At 44.1% G+C, this 22,180-nt stretch overlaps 1 protein-coding gene across 1 annotated transcript in view; it reads right to left on the bottom strand.

Moving 5' to 3' along the window:
- LOC126281354 (mucin-5AC-like) overlaps positions 1 to 22,180 on the bottom strand; it is a 534,499-nt gene that overhangs the window by 67,798 nt on the left and 444,521 nt on the right. The window contains exon 2 of the mRNA XM_049980262.1: positions 20,140 to 20,373. Coding sequence (XP_049836219.1) covers positions 20,140 to 20,373 — 234 coding nt within the window. The remainder of the gene's footprint in view (positions 1 to 20,139; positions 20,374 to 22,180) is intronic.

Below are 22,180 nucleotides of genomic sequence, written 5' to 3' on the forward strand. Positions count from 1 at the left end.
CTTCGCCCTCAGTACTGAATATTTTATGCAAATTATTCAGATGCCCTGTGATTTGTATTCTGTCACTCTTGAAAATCAAAATTTTTTTTCTAACTTTCTTAACATTCCTTACAAAACTATCGTAGTTACAGTTGTTGCCACACTCCTATGATCACCGATACCTTCCTCTATGTTAACTCATTAGATAAGTTCAGGTTTGTTTGTTGCTAGGAAGTCTAAGACGTTACCTTCTCGAGTTTCTCCATAATTATCTGCTCGAAGTAATTTTAGGACAAGACATTCAGGACAATTTCACGCGCATCCCTACTAATTCTGGAACCTTTACTTGGATGTTTCTGCTGTTTTCTCGTATCATATTATCATTTTCTACATCAGATGTGTACGGACGAGCATTTTCTGTGAACATTGTGGCTGATGTATCTCCGATTCTGGCAGGAATTCGTCTCTAATCCTAAGGGAGAGGATGGTTTCTCTAAGCTAAAAGAAAAAAAAGAAAGAAAAAACCATTTGCTCGCCTAGTTACCGGTTCCTGCATGTAGTGCCGCCTGACCGATTAAGGGGAATCTTCAATTATCCATCCGATAGTTGAGGTCGAGAAATTCGCATCCGGTACCGTCGCGGAATAGTCTAAGCCTCTAGTTTAGACCTTCCACTTTGCTCCATTCCAGAGGAATGTCATCTACCTTGAGTCCGACACCGAAAATAGTAAACATTGCCTGCCCCCCGTCTGCGACGCTAGTTGCCTCCATCAAGTCAGTCATTCGCCGAAAGGAACCGAGGGTGGCCTCAGAACCCAAGCGGCAGGCGTCATTCGTGCTCACATGTGCCACTACTTTTAGATGGTTGCACACAGTGAGATCGATAGCCGCTGGCAAAGCCCTCTCCACGTTTCGAACATGACCAGCCCGGCGAACATACCGAGTGCAAAATGACGCTCTTTCCCGCTCTGCCTTCTATTTCCCTGATTATCTGTCCCACTGGAGCTCCAAATGACAAACATACCAGCCCTCTTCAATTTTCCGGACTGGGCAGGAAAACTTGTCGCTGGTCCAACAGGAGAGGCGCCTCGTGCTGTCTGTGAAGTACTGTCAACAGTGGTTAGCACCTCGTACCTGTTGCTAAGGTGTGATCTTCTCCTTACGCTCAGTGGCACACGAACCCACCAATATCCGCCGCTCATTCTCGAGTGAAAACGAATCGATCCGATGTTGAGTATAGGAGGAGGCTGCGATAACCAGATTACGAGGGGATTCCAAAGGCACCACGATGTCGCCACAGCTTTAACCAACAGCTAGAAGCCCATCGACCGTGGAAAACGCAATTTCCAGCTGTTTATGGGCAGCACGCAATTCTCCATGTGTCCGCTTGCAACGAGAACGATCCCTATCCATACCGCACTGTGTACAATACTGAAAGATCTCAAAAAATACAAACACAGCAGTGAGAAGCAACAGAGAAAGAGCAAACAGACCACTGCAAATAGACTGTGGCGTTACTGAGGTTGGAATGTACACAAATTATAAACGAAGAGAGAGTTTTCATTCTACCTTAAGATCGCGAGATCCACTAGTTATAAAAACAAAAATAAATTTCTGTACGGAGAATGGAAGTGTCAGCAGCTACTTTTTACTAGAAATTCTGCTTACACAATAGGTACTGCAGGAAATAAATACGCTAACTCTAAAGTACGGATCTGAACTATCCGCTGTGCACTGGCACGACATTTAAACGGAGTAACGTGACGTGGTGCTTTTGACGGGAGGAAGTTACCCAAGAAAGTTTCCTCACACAAAGATATGCACTACAATTTACACAAAAAAGAAACTTACAGCAGGATAGCAGGCATTACTCTACACAGTAAAACACACAGGTACAATTCACTTCCTCGGGCATGGATGTGTGTGATGTCCTTAGGTTAGTTAGGTTTAAGTAGTTCTAAGTTCTAGGGGACTGATGACCACAGATGTTAAGTCCCATAGTGCTCAGAGCCATTTTTGAACAATTCACTTCCTCGTGGAAGTACGTGAGAAGCAACAGCTAAATTACTGTGTTTTAGACAAACTAGTACAGCTACAGTCGTGTCCTCTGCGGTCCGTGTCTGAGTCTACACCGTTTGTTAATTAGCATATATTTAATGAATTTTGTATTTAGATGACGTAGGTATTAGAACTGATCGGGAAAAGAGGAAAAAATAATGACCGAAACCGGATTAGAACGAGTAAGTACCTTTGTCGAATGCTTCCGACGTGTCCCATCTTCATGTATTTTACGTTCACACTACTAGGACGTGCAATTTTGTTTGAATATTTACATCATTTAGGAATCAAAACCAGGCCACCCACGTGGCAGATAGGCACTCTACCGAAGAGCCATGCTGCCTACTGAGGAAAAGACCTTTTTTTCAGGATATTAAGGATCCTCTGAGAGCTCCAAAGTCGATTTTATCAAGGATTTTTCAGAGTTACACTGGACTACTATGCTAGATTCATATTTGAGTTCTGAAATTTACGCAGCACAAATACAAAAAAATCACAAAAATTCGTTTGACACGTGGTCTTCTTGTTACTTGAATTCAGGTGTGATAGCTTTGTTAGTAGAATGAGTAATTAATTAATGTGTACAACAATGAAATCTTCTATTTGTTTCCGAGACAAGGGATGGGAGAGACAAAAATTAAATCGTGCTATTGGTTATGTGCAGAAGTATGTTTGAATGCTTTTAATGCTGTTGTAGCTCCTCTCAATTCATATTATTAAACTTCAGCAGAGGGTAGCGGCTGCCAGACAGCTTCCCATCTGTAGTGGAGGAAACAATGCACATGAGGATACGCCTGCTGGTTGGCAGTTGGCTGTTGGGAACACCTAGATAAAGCATGGCAACACAAGGCATACGTTAACACAGAACTCGTGTCTAAAAGCGACCTACTTTTTTGCAGGATCATTAATGTTGAGTGGCAGTTCAGCGACACGGTGAGATATTTCCACGCTCCCGTCGCATTTTCAATCATGCTCAGCAGCTCTGTTCCATTTATGTAGTGAGTTAAGAATGAAGAGGAACTACCTCCTGGTATGAAGGGAAAAAAATTCATTAGTAGAGCTGCTGCCTCCAGCTTGACGTCGTGCGAGATGGCGTAGACAGAGGACTCGGAAGGGCGATGGTTCACATCCACCATCCGCTCATCCAGATCAGATTTTCCGTAATTTTCATAAATCGCTTAACGTAAATCCGGGTGGGTTACTTTGAAAGGGAACAAGTTTATTTCTTTTTAAATTCTCGCCCATGCTGCTGACAATATTGACTGAAATAAACTCTATGAAATTCTAAAGAGAGAAGACATAACACAGGGTTGTCTACAAATAGTGCAGAAACAAGAACACTGTTCCAAGAGTCAAAAGTCATCAAAGGAAAGAAATAGTTGATAAGGGACTGAGACAAGGTTGTAATTCATCCCTCATGCCATTCAGTTTTTACGTAGAACAAGCTGTGAATGAAACTTACGAAAAATTTGGAACAGGCATTAAAGAGCCGGAACAACAAACAAGGACGGTGAGATTTGCCAATGACATAGCAACACAATGAAGGACTACAAAGAAACTGGAAAAGCAGCGGAAGAAACTGGATAGTGTCTTAAGACACGGGTTCTAAGATAACGTCTAGAAAGCTAAAACAAGGATTGTGGGCTGCCGTCTGGAACCGCGCGGCCGCTACAGTCGCAGGTTCGAATCCTGCCTCGGGCATGGATGTCTGTAGATGTCCTTAGGTTAGTTAGATGTAAGTAGTTCTAAGTTCTAGCGGACTGATGACCTCAGAAGTTAAGTCCCATAGTTCTCAGAGCCATTTTAACCATTTAGTCGCATTAAATCAGGCGATCCTGTGATAATTAGATTACGACATTAGCCATTATTATTGATAGACGATTTTTTGTATTACGGCAGCCAAATAACGGAGCATGTCCGAAGCAGGTTCAAAATGGTTCAAATGGCTCTGAGCACTATGGGACTCAACTGCTGTGGTCATCAGTCTCCTAGAACTTAGAACTACTTAAACCTAACTAACCAAAGGACATAACACACATCCATGCCCTTGGCAGGATTCGAACCTGCGACCGTAGCAGTCGCACGGTTCCGGACTGCGCGCCTAGAACCGCGAGACCACCGCGGCCGGCTCCGAAGCAGGAAGGACACGTAATACATACTATGAGAAAGAAGAAAAGACAAGAGAAATTTGCTCGTATGGAGGTAAAAAATAACGAGAAAAATTGTAGACAGTTACACAAGAATGTTAGAAATTAGATGGCTATAACGGGTAACTAATGAGGAAGTCCCGTATCGAAATGAGGAGAAAAAATTCGTGGGATCACTACTATAAAAGCAGAGATCCGTTGATAGGGCACGTCCTGAAGCATCAAGCAAGTTAAATTTGGGAATGAATGCAAATCGGGGGTGGGGTTGTAGATGGCGACCAAGGCTTACCTACAGTAAAAAGGTGCAAAGGGATGAAGGCAGCATTAGTTATGTACAGATGGGTGGACTAGCGTCGAAAGTTGCATCGAACTGCTCTTCGGAGTGAACAGCACAACAATTACAATAACAATAACCTCCCCCAGCACAAATTCGTGCTCCGCCTGTAATGCCCTCGTCGTCGACACTACTTAAACCCTAATCATCTTACTTCTCTCAGGTTTGACCCAACGCGTTCGTTCGGTTTCCGAGTCGCGTTGCCCTAACTGAAAAAGTGGGGCTTCCTCTCTCGATACTCTCCCTTAAGCTACAGTTAAGTCGTTAAGTCCGAATGCAGTCTTAACAGCGGACGGACGGAGGAGCTGGCGAGGTAGGTGGGAAGGCTGGAAGCCATTTAGCAGAGCCACCCCAAGCGGCTGGCCCATTAGCACTGCCAAGGGTCAGGGTAAGAGAAAGAGTAGCCAACGGCAGACTCCGCCGAACCCGAGAGCACCGGCTGCGGCAGCTATTCTCACATCGATCGCAACAGCTGCGGACACCACCTCCGGCCTTGACGCCGAGGCAGCTACCTTGGCGACAGCGTCGGCAATGCAGAAGGTTGAGATTGCTGGGCTGGGAGGAGGGATATGGCATTTGGAATAAGGGGTTTAAAAACCACTACCGACTAACATACACATTGACAACAGTCTCCATTACTGAACGAAAACATCCCTTTATTTTAGTTCCTCCACTATTGCATAGTTTCAACTCTGCAGCAGTAAGTAATATCATGTTGTTGTTGTTGTTGTTGTTGTTGTTGTGGTCTTCAGTCCTGAGACTATTTTGATGCAGCTCTCCATGCTACTCTATCCTGTGCAAGCTTCTTCATCTCCCAGTACCTACTGCAGCCTACATCCTTCTGAATCTGCTTAGTGTGTTCATCTCTTGGTTCCCTCTACGATTTTTACCCTCAACGCTACCCTCCAATACTTAATTGGTGATCCCTTGAAGCCTCAGAATATGCCCTACCAACCGATCCCTTCTTCTTGCCAAGTTGTGCCACAAATTTCTCTCCTTCCCAATTCCATTCAATACCTCCTCATTAGTTATTTGATCTACCCACCTAACCTTCAGCATTCTTCTGTAGCACCACATTTTTAAAGCTTCTATTCTCTTCTTGTCCAAACTATTTATCGCCCATGTTTCACTTCCATACATGGGCACACTCCATACAACTACTTTCAGAAACGACTTCCTGACACTTAAATCAATACTCGATGTTAACAAATTTCTCTACTTCAGAAACGCTTTCCTTGCCATTGCCAGTCTACATTTTATATCCTCTCTGCTTCGACCATCATCAGTTATTTAGCTCCCCAAATAGTAAAACTCCTTCACTACTTTAAGTGTCTCATTTCCTAATCTAATTCCCTCAGCATCACCTGACTTAATTCGGCTACATTCCATTATCCTCGTTTTGCTTTTGTTGATGTTCATCGTATACCCTCCTTTCAAGACACTGTCCATTCCATTCAACTGCTCTTCCAAGTCCTTTGCTGTCCCTGGCACAATTACAATGTCATCGGCGAACCTCAATTTTTTTATTTCTTCTCCTTGGATTTTAATACCTACTCCCAATATTTCTTTTGTTTCATTTACTGCTTGCTCAATATACAGATTGAATAACATTGGGGACAGGCTACAACCCTGTCTCGCTCTCTTCCCAACCGCTGCTTCCCTTTCCTGTCCTTCGACTCTCATAACTGCCATCTGATTTCTGTACAAATTGTAATTAGCCTTTCGCTCCCTGTATTTTACCCCTGCCATCTTTAGAATTTGAGAGAGGTAAAAATTGACAGACATGCTTGGAGTGACATGGGGTTTTATTAGAACCAAATAAAAACAACCCATATTACTAGAGGCGTGAAAGACCTCTTGCGCGCGTCGTTTGGTGATGATGGTATGCTCAGCTACCACTTTCGTCACGCTTGGCCTCCCAGGTCCCCAGGCCTCAGTCCGAGCTATTATTGGCTTTGGGGTTACCTGAAGTCGCAAGTGTATCGTGATCGACCGACATCTCTAGGGATGCTGAAAGACAACATCCGACGCCAATGCCTCACCATAACTCCGGACATGCTTTACAGTGCTGTTCACAACATTATTCCTCGACTACAGCTATTGTTGAGGAATGATGGTGGACATATTGATCATTTCCTGTAAAGGACATCATCTTTGCTTTGTCTTACTTTGTTACGCTAATTATTGCTATTCTGATCAGATGAAGCGCCATCTGTCTGACATTTTTTGAACGTTTGTATTTTTTTGGTTCTAATAAAACCCCATGTCACTCCAAGCATGATTATCAATTTGTACCTCTCTATCTACATTATTCCGTGATTTATTCAGTTTTCAAATTTATACTGACTTTTTATCACCCGGTACACAGTGACAACAATCGGCAGTACTCGACTAAAGCGTTTCTTTATTTTAGTTCATCCAGTACTGCACAGTCTCAGCTCTGTAGCAGTAAGTAATATCATTAAAACACTAATATGAAACAAACATAGGCTGTTGTGTGACGGGATAAAAACTGAAAATTAAATAAAAATAAAAAGACGACTGTCGTACAGATTTTTTTGGGTTACAGTAAAAGCTTGCCTTGGTTACACATTGCTAGAATGCCTGTGGTTGGTCTAGTGTGCAACGACGTAACGTTCACTCCCAGTCTGCATAATGTACGGAACGCAATCTGCACATCAGAACTTGACAAAATTTTGTTGTAGTTCATGTCGTATTAGATCATCTAAATAATGGTTAAATTATGTTTATCAGGCGCTGACGTTTAGTTCGTGTTTGACATTTTGTAGGGCGAGGTTTAACGTCGTGTATACTGAGCTGACGAAAGTAACGGGATACCTCCCGGTATCGTGTCGCACCCCCTTTTGCTCAGTGAGAGCAGCAACCCCATGTGGCGTGGACTCAACAAATAGTTGTAACTCCCCTGCAAAGCAATAAGCCATGCTACCTCCACAGCCGTCCATAATTGAAAAAGTGATGCCAGTGCAGGATTTTGGGCACGAACTGACCTTTGGATTATGTCCCATAAACGTTCGATGGGACTCACATCGGGCGATCTGGATGGCCAAATCATTAGCTAGAGTGTTCTCGAAACCAATCGCAAACAATTTTGGCCCAGTGAAATGACGCATAGTCAGCCATAAAATTTCGATCGTTGTTTGGTACATGAATGACATGAATAGTTGCAAATGGCCTCCGAAAAGCCGAACCTAACAGTTTTCCGTCAATGATCTGTTTAGATGGATCAGAGAGACCACTCTGTTCCGTGTAAACACAACCCAGACCATTATAGAGCCACCATCAACTTGCACAGTGCCTTGTTGGCAACTTGGGTCCATGGCTTCCTACGGTCTTACACACACACACACACACACACACACACACACATACATACATACATACATACACTCGAACCCTACCATCAGCTCTCACTTTACCAGTAGAAAACAGGACTCATCTGGCTTCTGACTGCGCCATGGATTTACAATCAAAAAAATTGTTCAAATGGCTCTGAGCACTATGGGACTTAACATCTTCTTTTTTTAATCCCATTTTGTTCGTTATTGTTTGTTTCAATTGTTCGTGGCGGACGCCACCTGACGCCCATTGAAGTTCGTTATTGATCCATTCACTCAGTTTTTTTTTATTATTATTATTATTACAGAGGGCAGCTAACCCCCTGACCGAGCACGCTGAGCTACCGCGCCGGTGGCATCTTAGGTCATCAGTTCCCTAGAACTTAGAACTACTTAAACCTACCTAACCTAAGGACATCACACAACACCCAGCCATCACGAGGCAGAGAAAATCCCTGACCCCGCCGGGAATCGAACCCGGGAACCAGGGCGTGGAAAGCGACAACGCTACCGCACGACCACGAGATGGGGGAGATTTACAGTCGCCTAGCGTCCAACCGATACGGTCACGTACTCAGGAAATGTACTGCAGGCGATTTCGTGCTGTTAGCAAAGGCACTTGCATTGCTCGTCTGCTGCCATAGCCCATTAATGAAATATTTCGCAGCACTGTCCTAATGGATACGTCATTCGTACGTCCAACATTGATTTCTGCATTTATTTGACGCAGTGTTGCTTGTCTGTTAGCACTCACAGATCTACGCAATCGCCGCTCCTCTCGGTCGTTAAGTGAGAGCCATCACGCTGTGGGTTGTCTGTGGTGAGAGATAATGCCTGTAATTTGATTTTCTCGGCACACTGTTGACACTGTAGAACTCGCAATACTGAACTAGCTAACAATTTCCGAAATTGAATGTCCCATGCGTCTAGCTCCAACTGCCATTTGGCGTTAAAAGTCGATTAATTCCCGTCGTGTGGCCATTATCACATCGAAAATCTTTTTACGTGAGCCACCTAGTACAAATGACTACTCAGCCAAGGCACCGCGTGTACGCGAGGCTATCGCCATCTGCAGATGTGCATATCGCTATCCAGTGAGTTGTCACCGGAAAATTTGCCTGCTGGGACAACTGGAACATGTGACAATCAGCCTCGTGAAGCCAACTGAGGAGTACTTGGATGAGAAGTAGCGACTCCAAGATCTGCAAAGCAGACAACGGCCAGGAGAGCGATGTGCTGACAAAACGTCCCCCCATACCGCACCCAAATGCTGCCATATGACACAGGATGACCCGGTGGTCGGTTGGTCCGGATTTTTATGTCTGTGACCAGAACCATTCAGTTTAATTCTTCTATTAATTGAGGAGACTGCTGAGAACGTGGTATTTAAGGCACAACAGTGAATGTACATTAACTCATAGAAAAAGATATATTTCTGCTTAAAGAACACTTATAACAAAATATAAAATATTGAAAACTACTGAACGTAGAAGAAAAAAACCAAAATCGAGTATAGAGGTAAACCAAATCCTAATTTAGGGAGTACTGCTGTTACTACTAGCCTGAGGAGAGAAATACACTACTGGCCATTAAAATTGCTACACCACGAAGATGACGCGAAATTTAACCGACAGGAAGAAGATGCTATGATAAGCAAATGAGTAGCTTTTCAGAGCATTCACACAAGGTTGGCGCCGGTGGTGACTCCTATAATGTGCTAGTATGAGGAAAGTTTCCAACCGATTTCTCATACACAAACAGCAGTTGACCGGCGTTGCCTGGTGAAACGTTGTTGTGATGCCTCGTGTAAGGAGGAGAATTGCGTATCATCACGTTTCTGACTATGATAAAGGTCGGATTGTAGCCTATCGCAATTGCGGTTTATCGTATCGTGACGTTGCTGGACGCGTTGGTCGAGAACCAATGACTGTTAGCAGAACACGAATTCGGTGGGTTCAGGAGAGTAATACGGAACGCAGTGCTGGATCCCTACGGCCTCGTATCACTAGCAGTCGAGATGACAGGAATCTTATCCGCATGGCTGCAACGGATCGTGCAACCACGTCTCGATCCCTGAGTCAACATATGGGGACGTTTGCAAGACAACAACCATCTGCACAAACAGTTCGACGATGTTTGCAGCAGCATGGACTATCAGCTCGGAGACCATGGCTGCGGTTATCCTTGACGCGGCATCACAGGCAGGAGCGCCTGCGATGGTGTACTCAACGACGAACCTCGGTGCACGAATGGCAAAACGTCATATTTTTCGGATGAATCCGGGTTCTGTTTACAGAATCATGATGGTCGCATCCGTGTTTGGCGACATAGCGGTGAAAGCATATTGTAAGCGTGTATTCGTCATCGCCATACTGGCGTATCACCCGGCGTCATGGTATGGGGTGCCATTGGTTACAAGTCGCGGTTACCTCTTGTTCGCATTGACGGCACTTTGAACAGTGGACGTTACATTTCATATGGGTTACGACCCGTGGCTCTACCCTTCAAACGATCCCTGCAAAACCCTACACTTCAGCAGGATAATGCACGACCGCATGTTGCAGGTCCTGTACGGGCATTTCTGGATACAGAAAATGTTCGACTGCTGCTCTGGCCAGCACATTCTCCAGATCTCTCACCAACTGAAAACGTCTGGTCAATGGTGACCGAGCAACTGGCTCGTCACAATACGCCAGTCACTGCTCTTGATGAACTGTGGTATCGTGTTGAAGCTGCATGGGCAGCTGTACCTGTACACGCCATCCAATCTGTTTGACTCAATGAACAGGGGTATCAAGGCCGTTATTACGGCCAGAGGTGGTACTGATTTCTCAGGATCTATGCACCCAAATTGCGTGAAAATGTAATCACATGTCAGATCTAGTATAATATATTTGTTCTATGAATATCTGTTTATCATCTGCATTTCTTCTTGGTGTAGCAATTTTAATGGCCAGTAGTGTAGTATGTTGCTCGTGACACTTCGTTTTACCACTGTACAAAAATTTTCGATTACACGAACTATTCCCGATATTTGACCCTTATTGACCATTATTGTTTGGTTTAATTGTCACCAGCGTAGTCGGCTACATCGCTAATATTATTAATTTAAACGTGTCCATGAGATCAATGAAAGAAAAACAACTTTATTAAAAGTTACGCTTAAACTAATTATGTCGACAATCTCTCACAAACCTAACCATCAAAAGCACAGTAGTTTCGTAGTCAGAAGGCCTGACCAGTATAATGATGCAGCTGTTTGTTTGATGCTGTTAAAATTCACAGAACTGTTACGAGCACTTACAATTTGTAAGTGCTCGACTAAGCGTGTGACGTACTATGGTTAGTCAATGAAGGCCAAAATAAGTCGAATGTGAGGAATAATTCGTGGAGTCGCAAATGCGTGCAAAGCGCTAGCAAGGAGTGCCGGAAACAACACAGTAGAAACCCTGACCGGTGGGGCTGAATGTGGGAGTAGCGGTTCGTTTGAAAGTCACTTTTGTACGTTTCTTGAATTACTCGAAACGAATCCCAGTGCAAAATTTAGTTACATTAAATTACTTACAAAAAGGTCGTATTAATTTTTACTGTAGGACTAATTCTTTGCGAAAGAGAGAATATAGAAATCTCTTGCGTGGTTTTTGAAGGCCAGGCTGGTTGCATAAAACGATGTCGGTGGGTGCAGCTGAACACCCTGTATAGCTCTGACGTTCACTGTAAGATAGTAGGTTCTTAGCCAAGTAAGTTGGGCAGTAAACTACCAAAGTTACAGATCGTTCTTCCATCCTGCCGCAGTACCAGGTGGTCGCGTACAGTGAGAGGCCGGGCTGCAAGGGAAACCGGGCGCCCAGGGTGCTCCACGAAGGAAGGGGGGCCTCGCCTTCCCACTCCTCCTTTTCCTTTTTGCGGGACCTCTCCACGCTCTCCTCTTTGCCTCGCCCACCGCTTTCACTGTACGATTGCGGAGCTGGCGGTTTCTTCAGTCCACCGCAGAGATGAACGCTGAGACTCTCGGGGTAATCTCTCCCGCCACAGCCCGAAACATTTGCTTCCAATTACTAACTTCCTTCCAGTGACAACCATGAGAAAGGCGTGAGAAATACGAGGGCGATTTACAGCAGGTAAATGTATGCGTGTCTACGCATGAAAAAGAACAGGCTCTGCTATGTGACGAACTGTTTGGCTTTAGGAAACGTAAAGGTACCAGAGAGGCAGTTCTCACGTTCCGCTTGATAATGGAAGCAAAGGTGAAGAAAAATCAAGACACGCTCATAGCTTACGTACACATTGAGAAAGCGTTCGACAATGAAAAATAGTGCAAGATGTTCGAGATTCTGAGAAAACCTGGGGTTAGCTACAGGGAAAGACGGTTTTTATACAATATGTACAAGAACCGAGATGGGACACTAAGACTGGAGACAAAGATTGTTCAGACTAAAATGGGGGGTAAGATAAGTCTGCAGTATTTCTTCTATACTGTTCAATCTGTACATCGAAAAAGCAATGACTGAAATAAAAGAAAGGCTCAAGAATGGAATTAAAATTCTGGGTGAAAGGACATCTACGATAAGTTTCGCTGCTGAAATTTCTATCCTCAGTGAATGCATGGGAAAAATTACGGAATCTATTCAATAGAATTAACGGTCTAGTGAGTACAGAACACGGGCTAAGGCAAGGAAAAAGACAAAGGTAATGAGATGCTGCAGAAATGAGAATAACCAGAATCTTAACATCATAACTGGTGATCACGATGTAGACGAAGTTAAAGAATTCTGCTACCTTGGAAGCAAAATTATACTGACGGGCGAAGCAAGAAGGACATAAAAAGCAGTCTCGAACAAACAAAGAGGGTATTCCTGACCAATACAAGTCTACTTCTATCAAACATTGGCCTTAATTTGAGAAAGACATTTTTATAATGTGTGTTTGAAGCAAAACGTTGCATGGGAGTGAAGCACAAATAGTGTGAAGAGCGGAAGAGAAGAGATCGTAGCGTTTGAGATATTGTGCTACAAAATACTGTTGGCAATCAGGTGGACTAACAAGAAATGAGGAATGCTCCGCAATATCGGCGAGGGAAGAAACATATGTAAAACACTCACAAGAAGAAGAGACATGATTATAGGACATGAGGCGTCAGAGAATAGTCTCCATGGTACTAGAGCGAACTGTGGAGGGTAAAGCTGTATGGGGAGACAAACATTCGAAAGACCTGAAACATCCAACAAATAATTGAGGATACAGGGTGCAAGCGATACTGTAAGATGATGAGGTTGGTGCAGGAGAAGGAATTCGTGGCAGGCCGCATCAAAAAAGTTGAGAAACTGATTAATAATAATAATAATAAGCAAAAAACTGACGCCGCTACGAAACATTGAGAGGAATAAAGGAGGGAGAGAAGGAGGGAGGAAAAGCAGGAGTGGATTACGTACTCTAGTTCTCATCCAATGCCCCTCAAATTTCTTTTCCTACTAACAGTTTGACTGAAATCCATACTGTGTGCGATGATATCTGTGCTTGACGCCTTAAAGAGACAAGTAGAGAGGTTTTGGAAACATCGCCTAAAGGAAATTACAGTTCGGCTCCAGAACCAAAAACATGTAAACAGTCAGTTTAGCCTAGACAACCTGAAGGACCAAACAGCAACATTTAGAAGAAATAGAAGTACATTTGTGAACCAGGTGGCACAAAGACACACGATAGAAGGACAAAGACAATGGTGACTGTCACGGGAGAAAGCAAGACAAAATTGGTCACCGGTAGAAAAAAACAAATCAGGAAGGCAGCTTACAACAATGGGATCTGTGGAATTTGAACCCGTCTTTGAGTCCAAGGATTTAAAAAAAACGATTATTAGTTTTCATCAATTATGATCGTTTTTCAGGTCGATCTGTATTAATACGACAGTATGAAAACGTAAATTTCTAGGTCTAGAATGACGAAAGATTGATACATATTCGAACATTGGATCGGTGCTCTCTTTTTTGTAACTATGCCACTTTTCATCAAATACTTTGGGTTCTGTATAAGATTAGCGATGCAAAGAAGTAAATGCAAGAAGAGCAATAATAAACTTGTAGATAAGCGAAACATTACTGTTGTTCCTTAGACAAGCTACCAGTGAAAGAGGCAGAAACTGTTTCGTGAGGAGTGTGCCCTTGTATGCTGCTGAAAAATGGAAGCATCTAAGACGTTTTAGAAATCTTTAGAATTTTTTTAAGGGTTGCAAAACGATTGAACTCGAGGGACTAAATCCAGGGCAGAGGGGACGCAACATCATATTGATAAGTGGGCTCATACTTGCAAGTCCTTCGTGAATTTGACTCAATTTCGATATCACTGAAATAACATCACATACTCTCTCACCCCGTGAAGTTTCATATCGTTACTTGCTTCCCATGTGGATGCTTTACTTTTTTGTTAGTTGCAATATTCAGCTTTCTTCTCGTTTCGTTCACGGATGCAAAGTCGAAAGAATCACTTGTACGCCTCTCTGTATGCAATTATTTCTCAGCAGAAAATGAAAGTGTAATCGTTTAGTGCCTTTTATACGATGAACATTCACATCAATTGAAACTCGCCACTCTGTTCCTCGAACCACCTATCACACTTCTGGCTTGTCCTATGGAACATTATCCTGTTGAAAAACATCGCTGCCGTCGGGAAATACGATAGTTACGAAGGGTCTGAAACCAGTGTACGATACTTCCTGGCCGTCACGGTGTCTTGCACGAGCTCCACTGGACCCATGAATGTCCACTTGAATGTTCCCCAAAGCATAATGGAGCCGACGTCAGCTTGTCTCCGTCCACCAGTACAGGTGTCAAGGAGCTGTTCCCCTGAGAGACGACGGATTCGCGCCCTCCCATCGACATGATCAAGAAGGTATCGGGACTCAACAGATCTTGCAGTGCTCTTCCACTGTAACAACGTCCAGTGTCGATAGTCACGTGCCCATTTCAGTCACAGTTGCCGATGTCGTGGAGTTAACATCGACGTCATGGTGTTTACATTGGGATGTGCATGGGTCGTCGGCTGCCGAGGCTCACCGTTAGGAGTATCCGATGCACACAGTTCAGACACGCTTGTACTCTGCCGAGCATTAAAGTCTGATGTTAGTTCCGCCACAATCGGCCGCCTGTCCTGTCTTACTAGTCTGCCCGCCTACGGCGTCTAACATCTGCAATGAGAGTTGGCCGCCCAAACTCACGATGTCTGGACGTGGTTTCATCTTGGTTTTGCCACGTGTTGAACACGCCACAGCACTCCTAGAACATCCGACAAGCAGTGCAGTTTTCGAACTGCTCGTGCCGGACCTCCGGGCCATCACAGTCTGCTCGCAGTCATAGACAAATAGCGTGCCTTCCCTATTCTACACGAGGAGAGCACGCTCACTGACAAAGGACTCACTGTGCCTGTGTTTGATTAGCAGTCACTCCTCGCTACGTGAAGCTGCTATTGCCTGGACGGGTTTATGTCGATAGTAGGTCAGTGGCCACAATATTCTGGTTGGACAGTGTATGCTCTGAGCCTCCAGTGGACCTCCGGTCGCCTGTTCCTCCTAGCCTTAGCCTCCCGTCTGCCTGGTTGCGACGTAGACGGCGGGAGCGCCGGTTAGGACTCGGCCGTCTCCACGCGTCTGCATTATTCACTGCAGGCCCACGGCGGCGGTCGAGAACTCGGCGAGCGGTCTCCCAGGAATTGCAGCCCTGCTCGCCGTCGAGTTTACTGCAGTCCGCTCAATTAGTCACGAGCAGATCGCCTCGCGACGCATCACCGGACCGCTCAACGCGACGACCTGCCGGAACGTGAGTGAAGTGCCAAACCTACTCAAACCATAACCTCTTTACCCTGACGCAAATGCAGCAGCCTCGTAATCTTTCTTCAGCTCACTTCAGAGGTACATGCAGGGTGTCCGTGTCCCAAAACTGTTGCGACAAACTTCAAGCAGTTGTAGAGTGTGTTTTGAGGAACAAATCGAGGACAGAAACCCGCGTCCGGAAACGTCATCCATTGACGCTGCATACAGACCTCACGTACTGACGGACAGGGACTGTCGAGCAAATGAGCGGAACGGACCAGTCCTAACATTCCAAAGTGATACAATCAGTCAAAATAGCAAAGTGACTGTGCGTAGAGAGGTAACAAGAATGCGGTACAGTGATCGAGCAACTTATCATGGGCCACATATTTCTGTAGTCAATGCTAAGCGATGTTCAGGGTAAAGAGTGATGTATCTGCATAGTGGATGAATGGCAACAACTGATTTGGAGTGATAAATCACGCTATACGGTGTGTAAATGCGATGGAATGTTTTGGATTTGGCGAATGCCTGGAAAACTTTACCTGCCGTCATGCGTAGTGACAGCAGTGAAGTACGGAGGAGATAGTGTTAGGGAAGAGGGCGTCTTTCGTTGTTAGTGTGTGGTCCCCTTGTTGAGCTTAAAAAACCGCTCAATGCGGGAGGTGCAGTAACCTAACAGTTGACTGTGTCAGCACCACAATGCACCCTGTCATAAAACAGCATTTGTGAAGCAGACGTTTGTGGACAGTAACATTCCTGAAATGGATTTCCTGCCTACTTTGAGACTTTCATTCATTTTCATATGGTAAGTCTTTTTATGTAGTTGTGATAAGTAACCAGCTTTACAGCATTTGTATTACTGTAATTTTCTTTATTAAATATTTTACTAGTGTTTCAGCACTGTGTGATCCGGGAAGCGGTCGAAATTAGACTCAGTGATAGTAACTTTAGCAGCGACAACGGCTATGCACTTAGCCACACTTGGAAGAGTGCACTGGTTAGAGAAAAATCGCAGACCAAAACTTCACGCACTTTACCTCCTGATTCAAGGGATGGCGCTGCAAGCAACGCGGGATAGAAACTACATCTATGGAAGTAGAGGGGACCACTTCACTACGCACCATTTCGCTGTTGCTATGACGTATTCTAGCCAATCAGAAGCCGTCCTTTGCATATAAAAGTGGGAGCCTCGCTAGTTTACGAGAGTCAGTTTTAGCCCTGACGACCTGACGACGACCATGGAGGTAGTGGTCGAAAGCTTGGAGTTTTATCCTGAATTGACGCGGCATGTACACCGAGAGATTTTTATTCAGTGTTTCAGCAGATAGATATACTTCAATCTTTTCTTTGTTATGAACTGTCCTTTCCATGATATCTGTTAATTTCAGAATATCTTCTAAGTCTTCTTCAACTGCTACCGGAAGTGCTAAGGGTATGTCGTTTGTCAATAATAGCATTGGAACCTCTTCTTCTTGCTCTTTTTCTCCTGTTCCGAAATTTTCTTTCGCTCTTTTCACTGCTTCTGCAACGTAAAAATTGTTAAACAGTAGCGATAAACTGCAACTCTGCCTTACTCCCTTCTTACTGCAATTTCATCTCCCTTAGTTTTTCACTTTTAATACTATTACTAGAGTTTTGTATGTGTTATAGATTATTCTTCTGTATCTGTACTTCAGAGTAATCTTCTAAGGATTGTAAAGTGTCTTATTCTATATTGAATTATGGAAGACTTGCTGTATGCCATCAAATGCTGGAAAAATATTTTTCTTCAGTGTGCCTTCTATTACTTATCAAAATCTCAGAATTGCTTCTCTACCCTTTTTTCCTTTGTGAAAACAGACCCTGATCTTCAACTTGGAAGTCTTCTTTCTCCATCTATTCTATGTATTTTAGTTTGGTCAGGTAGGCTTTAAGTAAATCAGTTCCGTTTATGCTGGGGGACTGCTCATGACTGGTTCTGAGCGCAATGGCTGTCGCAGCCACTGCTTCCAGCACTGGAGGTCGAGCTCAAACTTGGCTGTAACCAGGAGCAACAGTCTGCCTGGAAATCCTAATGCTACCGACACACGCACTCCACACGAGACTCACAAAGCCGTAGATGGCCGCTAAACGTACAGGGTGAATGCGGAGGAAACCTACGTGCTATGAGGAATGATAGCATTCGTCACTGAGAACAAAAAATTTCAAATAAACATATGTCCTTTTCTTGACATCATCCGACATACATCTGTTTGAATATCACGGGTTGAGTCGCATGTCGCTCTTAAGCAGCACGCACACGCAAAACAATCAGGGCAAAGTTAGTCTACGTAGTGTGTAAAGACATTTACAGATCATTTCAATTCGCACTTCTCTTCCCCATGGTTGAGCGACGAATCCAGCAAGCGTACACGTTGTTTATCTCACCTCTCAGAACTATAGTGGTTGCACCAGCAGCCACTATATTACAGTGTCGTTACAGGTACAGGCATAGCTGTGAGGATCGAAATAGTGAAAATGTCACAGGTCTTCACAAATGAGCGGTATGTTAACATGATCTTTGTCTACAAGCTTTTTGCAATGGGAATTCGAGAGTCGCTGTTCACGAATACGAACGACGGTTTCCTAATCTCAGAGCCCGGGATTCAATGTATTTATGATTGTGTTTGACCGATTGCGTGTCCGACAAGATCTAAGTGAAGCTGAGAACATTTTTTTAAATGATAGAACGCAGCCGAACTACGAGCTGTAGAAGGACTGCTGCACAGCTTGGTGTTCGACGAGTGATGCACACAATGCATGATCGGGGTCTGCATTCGTACCGTGGCAGAGTGCGTCATATCTACAACAGGAGGTGATGCCAAAGGATCACGGCCAAAGAAGGCTGTATCCCACATATTCTGTTTACTGATCAGTGAATATTTATACGCAACGGCACCAAACACATGCAAATCTCGTGTATGGGCCGATGGAAATCTGCACGCTACTTTGGAAACAAATTTTCAACGACGTTTCTGAACGCACATGTGATACTGTGTTATTGATATCAACTCAAGACACAAAGCATCTACAACCGTCTACCTGCTAGTTTTCTGTTTGGCTGTGGTCATAATCTCGTCTTTCTCGTAACCCATGGAATGGCCAAGACAGTGGGCACAGTCTCGCTCTAATTGAATTCGACAGTTAAGAAAGCCGTGAAAAACAAAGAAAAAAGAAAAAATGGCAGACAACTTCGTTAAGCGGGACTTTGTCTTCCATTTCACGTCTAGGCTCTCACAGTAACTATGGTTCTGAGTCTTTGCTGTCCGGCATTCCAACACCTGACATCCATTTTACTATAAGCACTGTGGGTTTTCTAACCCGGCATTTGCTACAGTTTTGTCTTATATGGGGACAATAAAGACCGTTCATTTTCAATTTTCTTCATAATTAGAAAACTTGAAGCTGAGTGTTTGGACAACAGTTTTCTAAACCAGTACGACGCAATTTTCAGAAAAAAGAAAGTCTAAAAAAAGGCATCTGTAATTTAGATATCAAGTAATAAGAACTTGTAAACCATAAACGTAGATTTCAGTAGATGAGTGTTCGGCATCATACTTTTGTTATCTTCAAGTCACTGGTTCAAGTATCGTTTTTAGCAACACTTTTTGACTTATATTTAAGTTCCATATTTATTAACAAATATCGAATCATAATTTTCAATAAAAATAGCACGTTTTGATTTTTAATTACTAATTCCACAGGGATGTCAGTATAAACAGTAGATTAAATTTTGATGTAAATATACAAAACCCCAATAGAAAATAAAGACTTTTTTATTTGTAGAGATTGTACGCTATTATTGATGTAGTTTTTTCGTTTAACTATAAGCCATTTCGGATGTCTGCACCAAATTTTAATCTATTTCCATGCGACCAGTAAAGAAAGGAAAATAATGATTTTTTTAAAATATTATGATTCAGTATTTGTTAATTAACATTTATGTTTGTCAGTAAATAATGAATATAAATAAAAATTTAAAATAATGCTATTGCTAGTGAGGTTTGAACCAGTGACAACACAGTTACCTGACTTCCACGCGACGTGCTCAGTTATTGATGCTAACGTTCATGTAATACAACTGATTTGTGCTTACCCGTCCTCGGAAATCTAATCTTCAATGACGACTATTATTTTCGAGTTTTTTGAGGCTGGCACCGTAGCGCTTCAGGAAATTAGTCTCCGAAAAATGAACTTGCAGTCGTTTAAACGTTGAAAATGGGTAGTCTCATCTAGTATAGTTGTAAACTTATTAAAATCATGAATTCTAATGATAATTCACGAACAACTGAAAACAAATTCCAGCAACAGTTTCAATTTTCTGGAAGTGGCGGTGTAATTTGCTGCCAATTAATTACGGCAGCTGGATATACCCTGAAGCATTACAGCCTGAGCGCGAACAAAGTCGAGAAATAAAAGAAACAGCGACGGCGCCTGCACTCACCCCCAGGTGCTGGCCGTCGACGAACACCTGCGGCACGACGACGCTGGCGCAGCGCATGCGCTCCCGCAGCTCGGTCTGCACCTCACGGCTCATGAAGACGTCGCGCTCCTCGCAGCGCACCAGCAGCGTGCGCAGGATGTTGCGCACCTTGAGGCACGCCTGGTACGTCTCGCGCACCACGCCCATCGTCGTCGTGTACACCACCACCTTGCCGGCCTCCTTCTCCTTGTAGTTCTGCAACACGAGGCGAAGAAAATCTCGTTACCATCGGCGCGGGTGACAGCAAAAGATTTTAATTCTTCTCCCTCAAAAGCAAGCTCAAAAAACATCTATACCGAGAGCAAATTTGAAAAACTGTCGTGTCTGTCTCCGTCTTTGAACACTCTTCTCCAAAACTACTAGAAGAATTTTCATGAGATTTTCGCAGGTAACTTGCACATACTTTGGGGCACTTTATACACTACTGGCCATTACAATTGCTACACCACGAAGGTGACGTGCTAGAGACGCGAAATTTAACCGACAGGAAGAAGGCCTGTGATATGCAAATGATTAGCTTTTCAGAGCACTCACACAAGGTTGGCGCCGGTGCCGACACCTACAACGTGCTGACATGAGGAAAGGTCCCAACCGATTCCTCATACACAAACAGCAGTTGACCGGCGTTGCCTGGTGAAACGTTGTTGTGATGCCTCCTGTAAGGAGCAGAAATGCGTACCATCACGTTTCCGACTTTGATAACGGTCGGATTGTAGCCTATCGCGTTTGCGATTTATCGTAACGCGACATTGCTGTTCGCGTTGGTCGAGATCCAATGGCTGTTAGCACAATATGGAATCGTTGGATTCAGGAGGGTAATACGGGACGCCGTGCTGGATCCCAAGGGCATCGTATCACTACCAGTCGAGATTACAGGCATCTTATCCGCATGGCTGTAACGGATGGTACAGCCACGTCTCGATCCCTGAGTCAACAGATGGGGACGTTCGCATGACAACAACCATCTGCACGAACAGTTCGACGACGTTGGCAGCTACATGGACTATTAGCTCGGAGACCATGGCTGCGGTTACCCTTGACGCTGCTTTACAGAGAGGAGCGCCTGCGATGGTGCACGAATGGCAAAACGTCATTTTTTCGGACGAATCCAGGTTCTGTTTACAGCATCGTGATAGTCACACCCGTGTTTGTCGACATCGCGGTGAACGCACATTGGAAACGTGTATTCGTCATCGCCATACTGGCGTATTACCCGGCATGATGGTATGGGTTGCCATTGGTTACACGTCTCGGTCACCTCTTGTTCGCATTGACAGCACTTTGGACGTTACGTTTCAGATGTGTTACGACCCGTGGCTCTACCCTTTATCCGATCCCTGCGAAACCCTACATTCAGCAGGATAATGCACGACCGCACGTTGCAGGTACCGTACAGGCCTTTCTGGATACAGAAAATGTTCGACTGTTGCCCTGGCCAGCACATATTCTAGATCTGTAACCAATTGAAAACATCTGGTCAATGGTGGCCGAGCAACTGGCTCGTCACAATAAGCCAGTCACTACACTTGATGAACTGTGGTATCGTGTTGAAGCTGCATGGGCAGCTGTACGTCTACACGCCATCCAAGCTCTGTTTGACTCAATGCTCATGCGTATCAAGGCCAGAGGTGGCAGTTCTGGGTAATGATTTCTCAGGATGTATTCACTCAAATTGCGTGAAAATGTAATCACATGTCAGTTCTAGTATAATATATTGTTCCAATAAACACCCGTTTATCTGCATTTCTTCTTGGTGTAGCAATTTGAATGGACAGTATTGTAGATATAGTTTATCAAAATCGGCTAACGGAAAAAAATAACGTAGTTGAGAGTTTTATTAAAACCGTCTCGTCTGTGTCTCTGAACAAGCTAATCTCCAAAAGAACAAGACGAATTGTCATGCGTTCTCACATGTAACTTGAATATAGCTTCAGCAAGTTTGCAGCACTATGAGCAGCGCCCTTCAACCAGCTCGGGATTTTGAGATCTAACACGGCAAATG

Source organism: Schistocerca gregaria, chromosome 7, assembly GCF_023897955.1.
Source record: "Schistocerca gregaria isolate iqSchGreg1 chromosome 7, iqSchGreg1.2, whole genome shotgun sequence".
Lineage (NCBI taxonomy): Eukaryota > Metazoa > Arthropoda > Insecta > Orthoptera > Acrididae > Schistocerca > Schistocerca gregaria.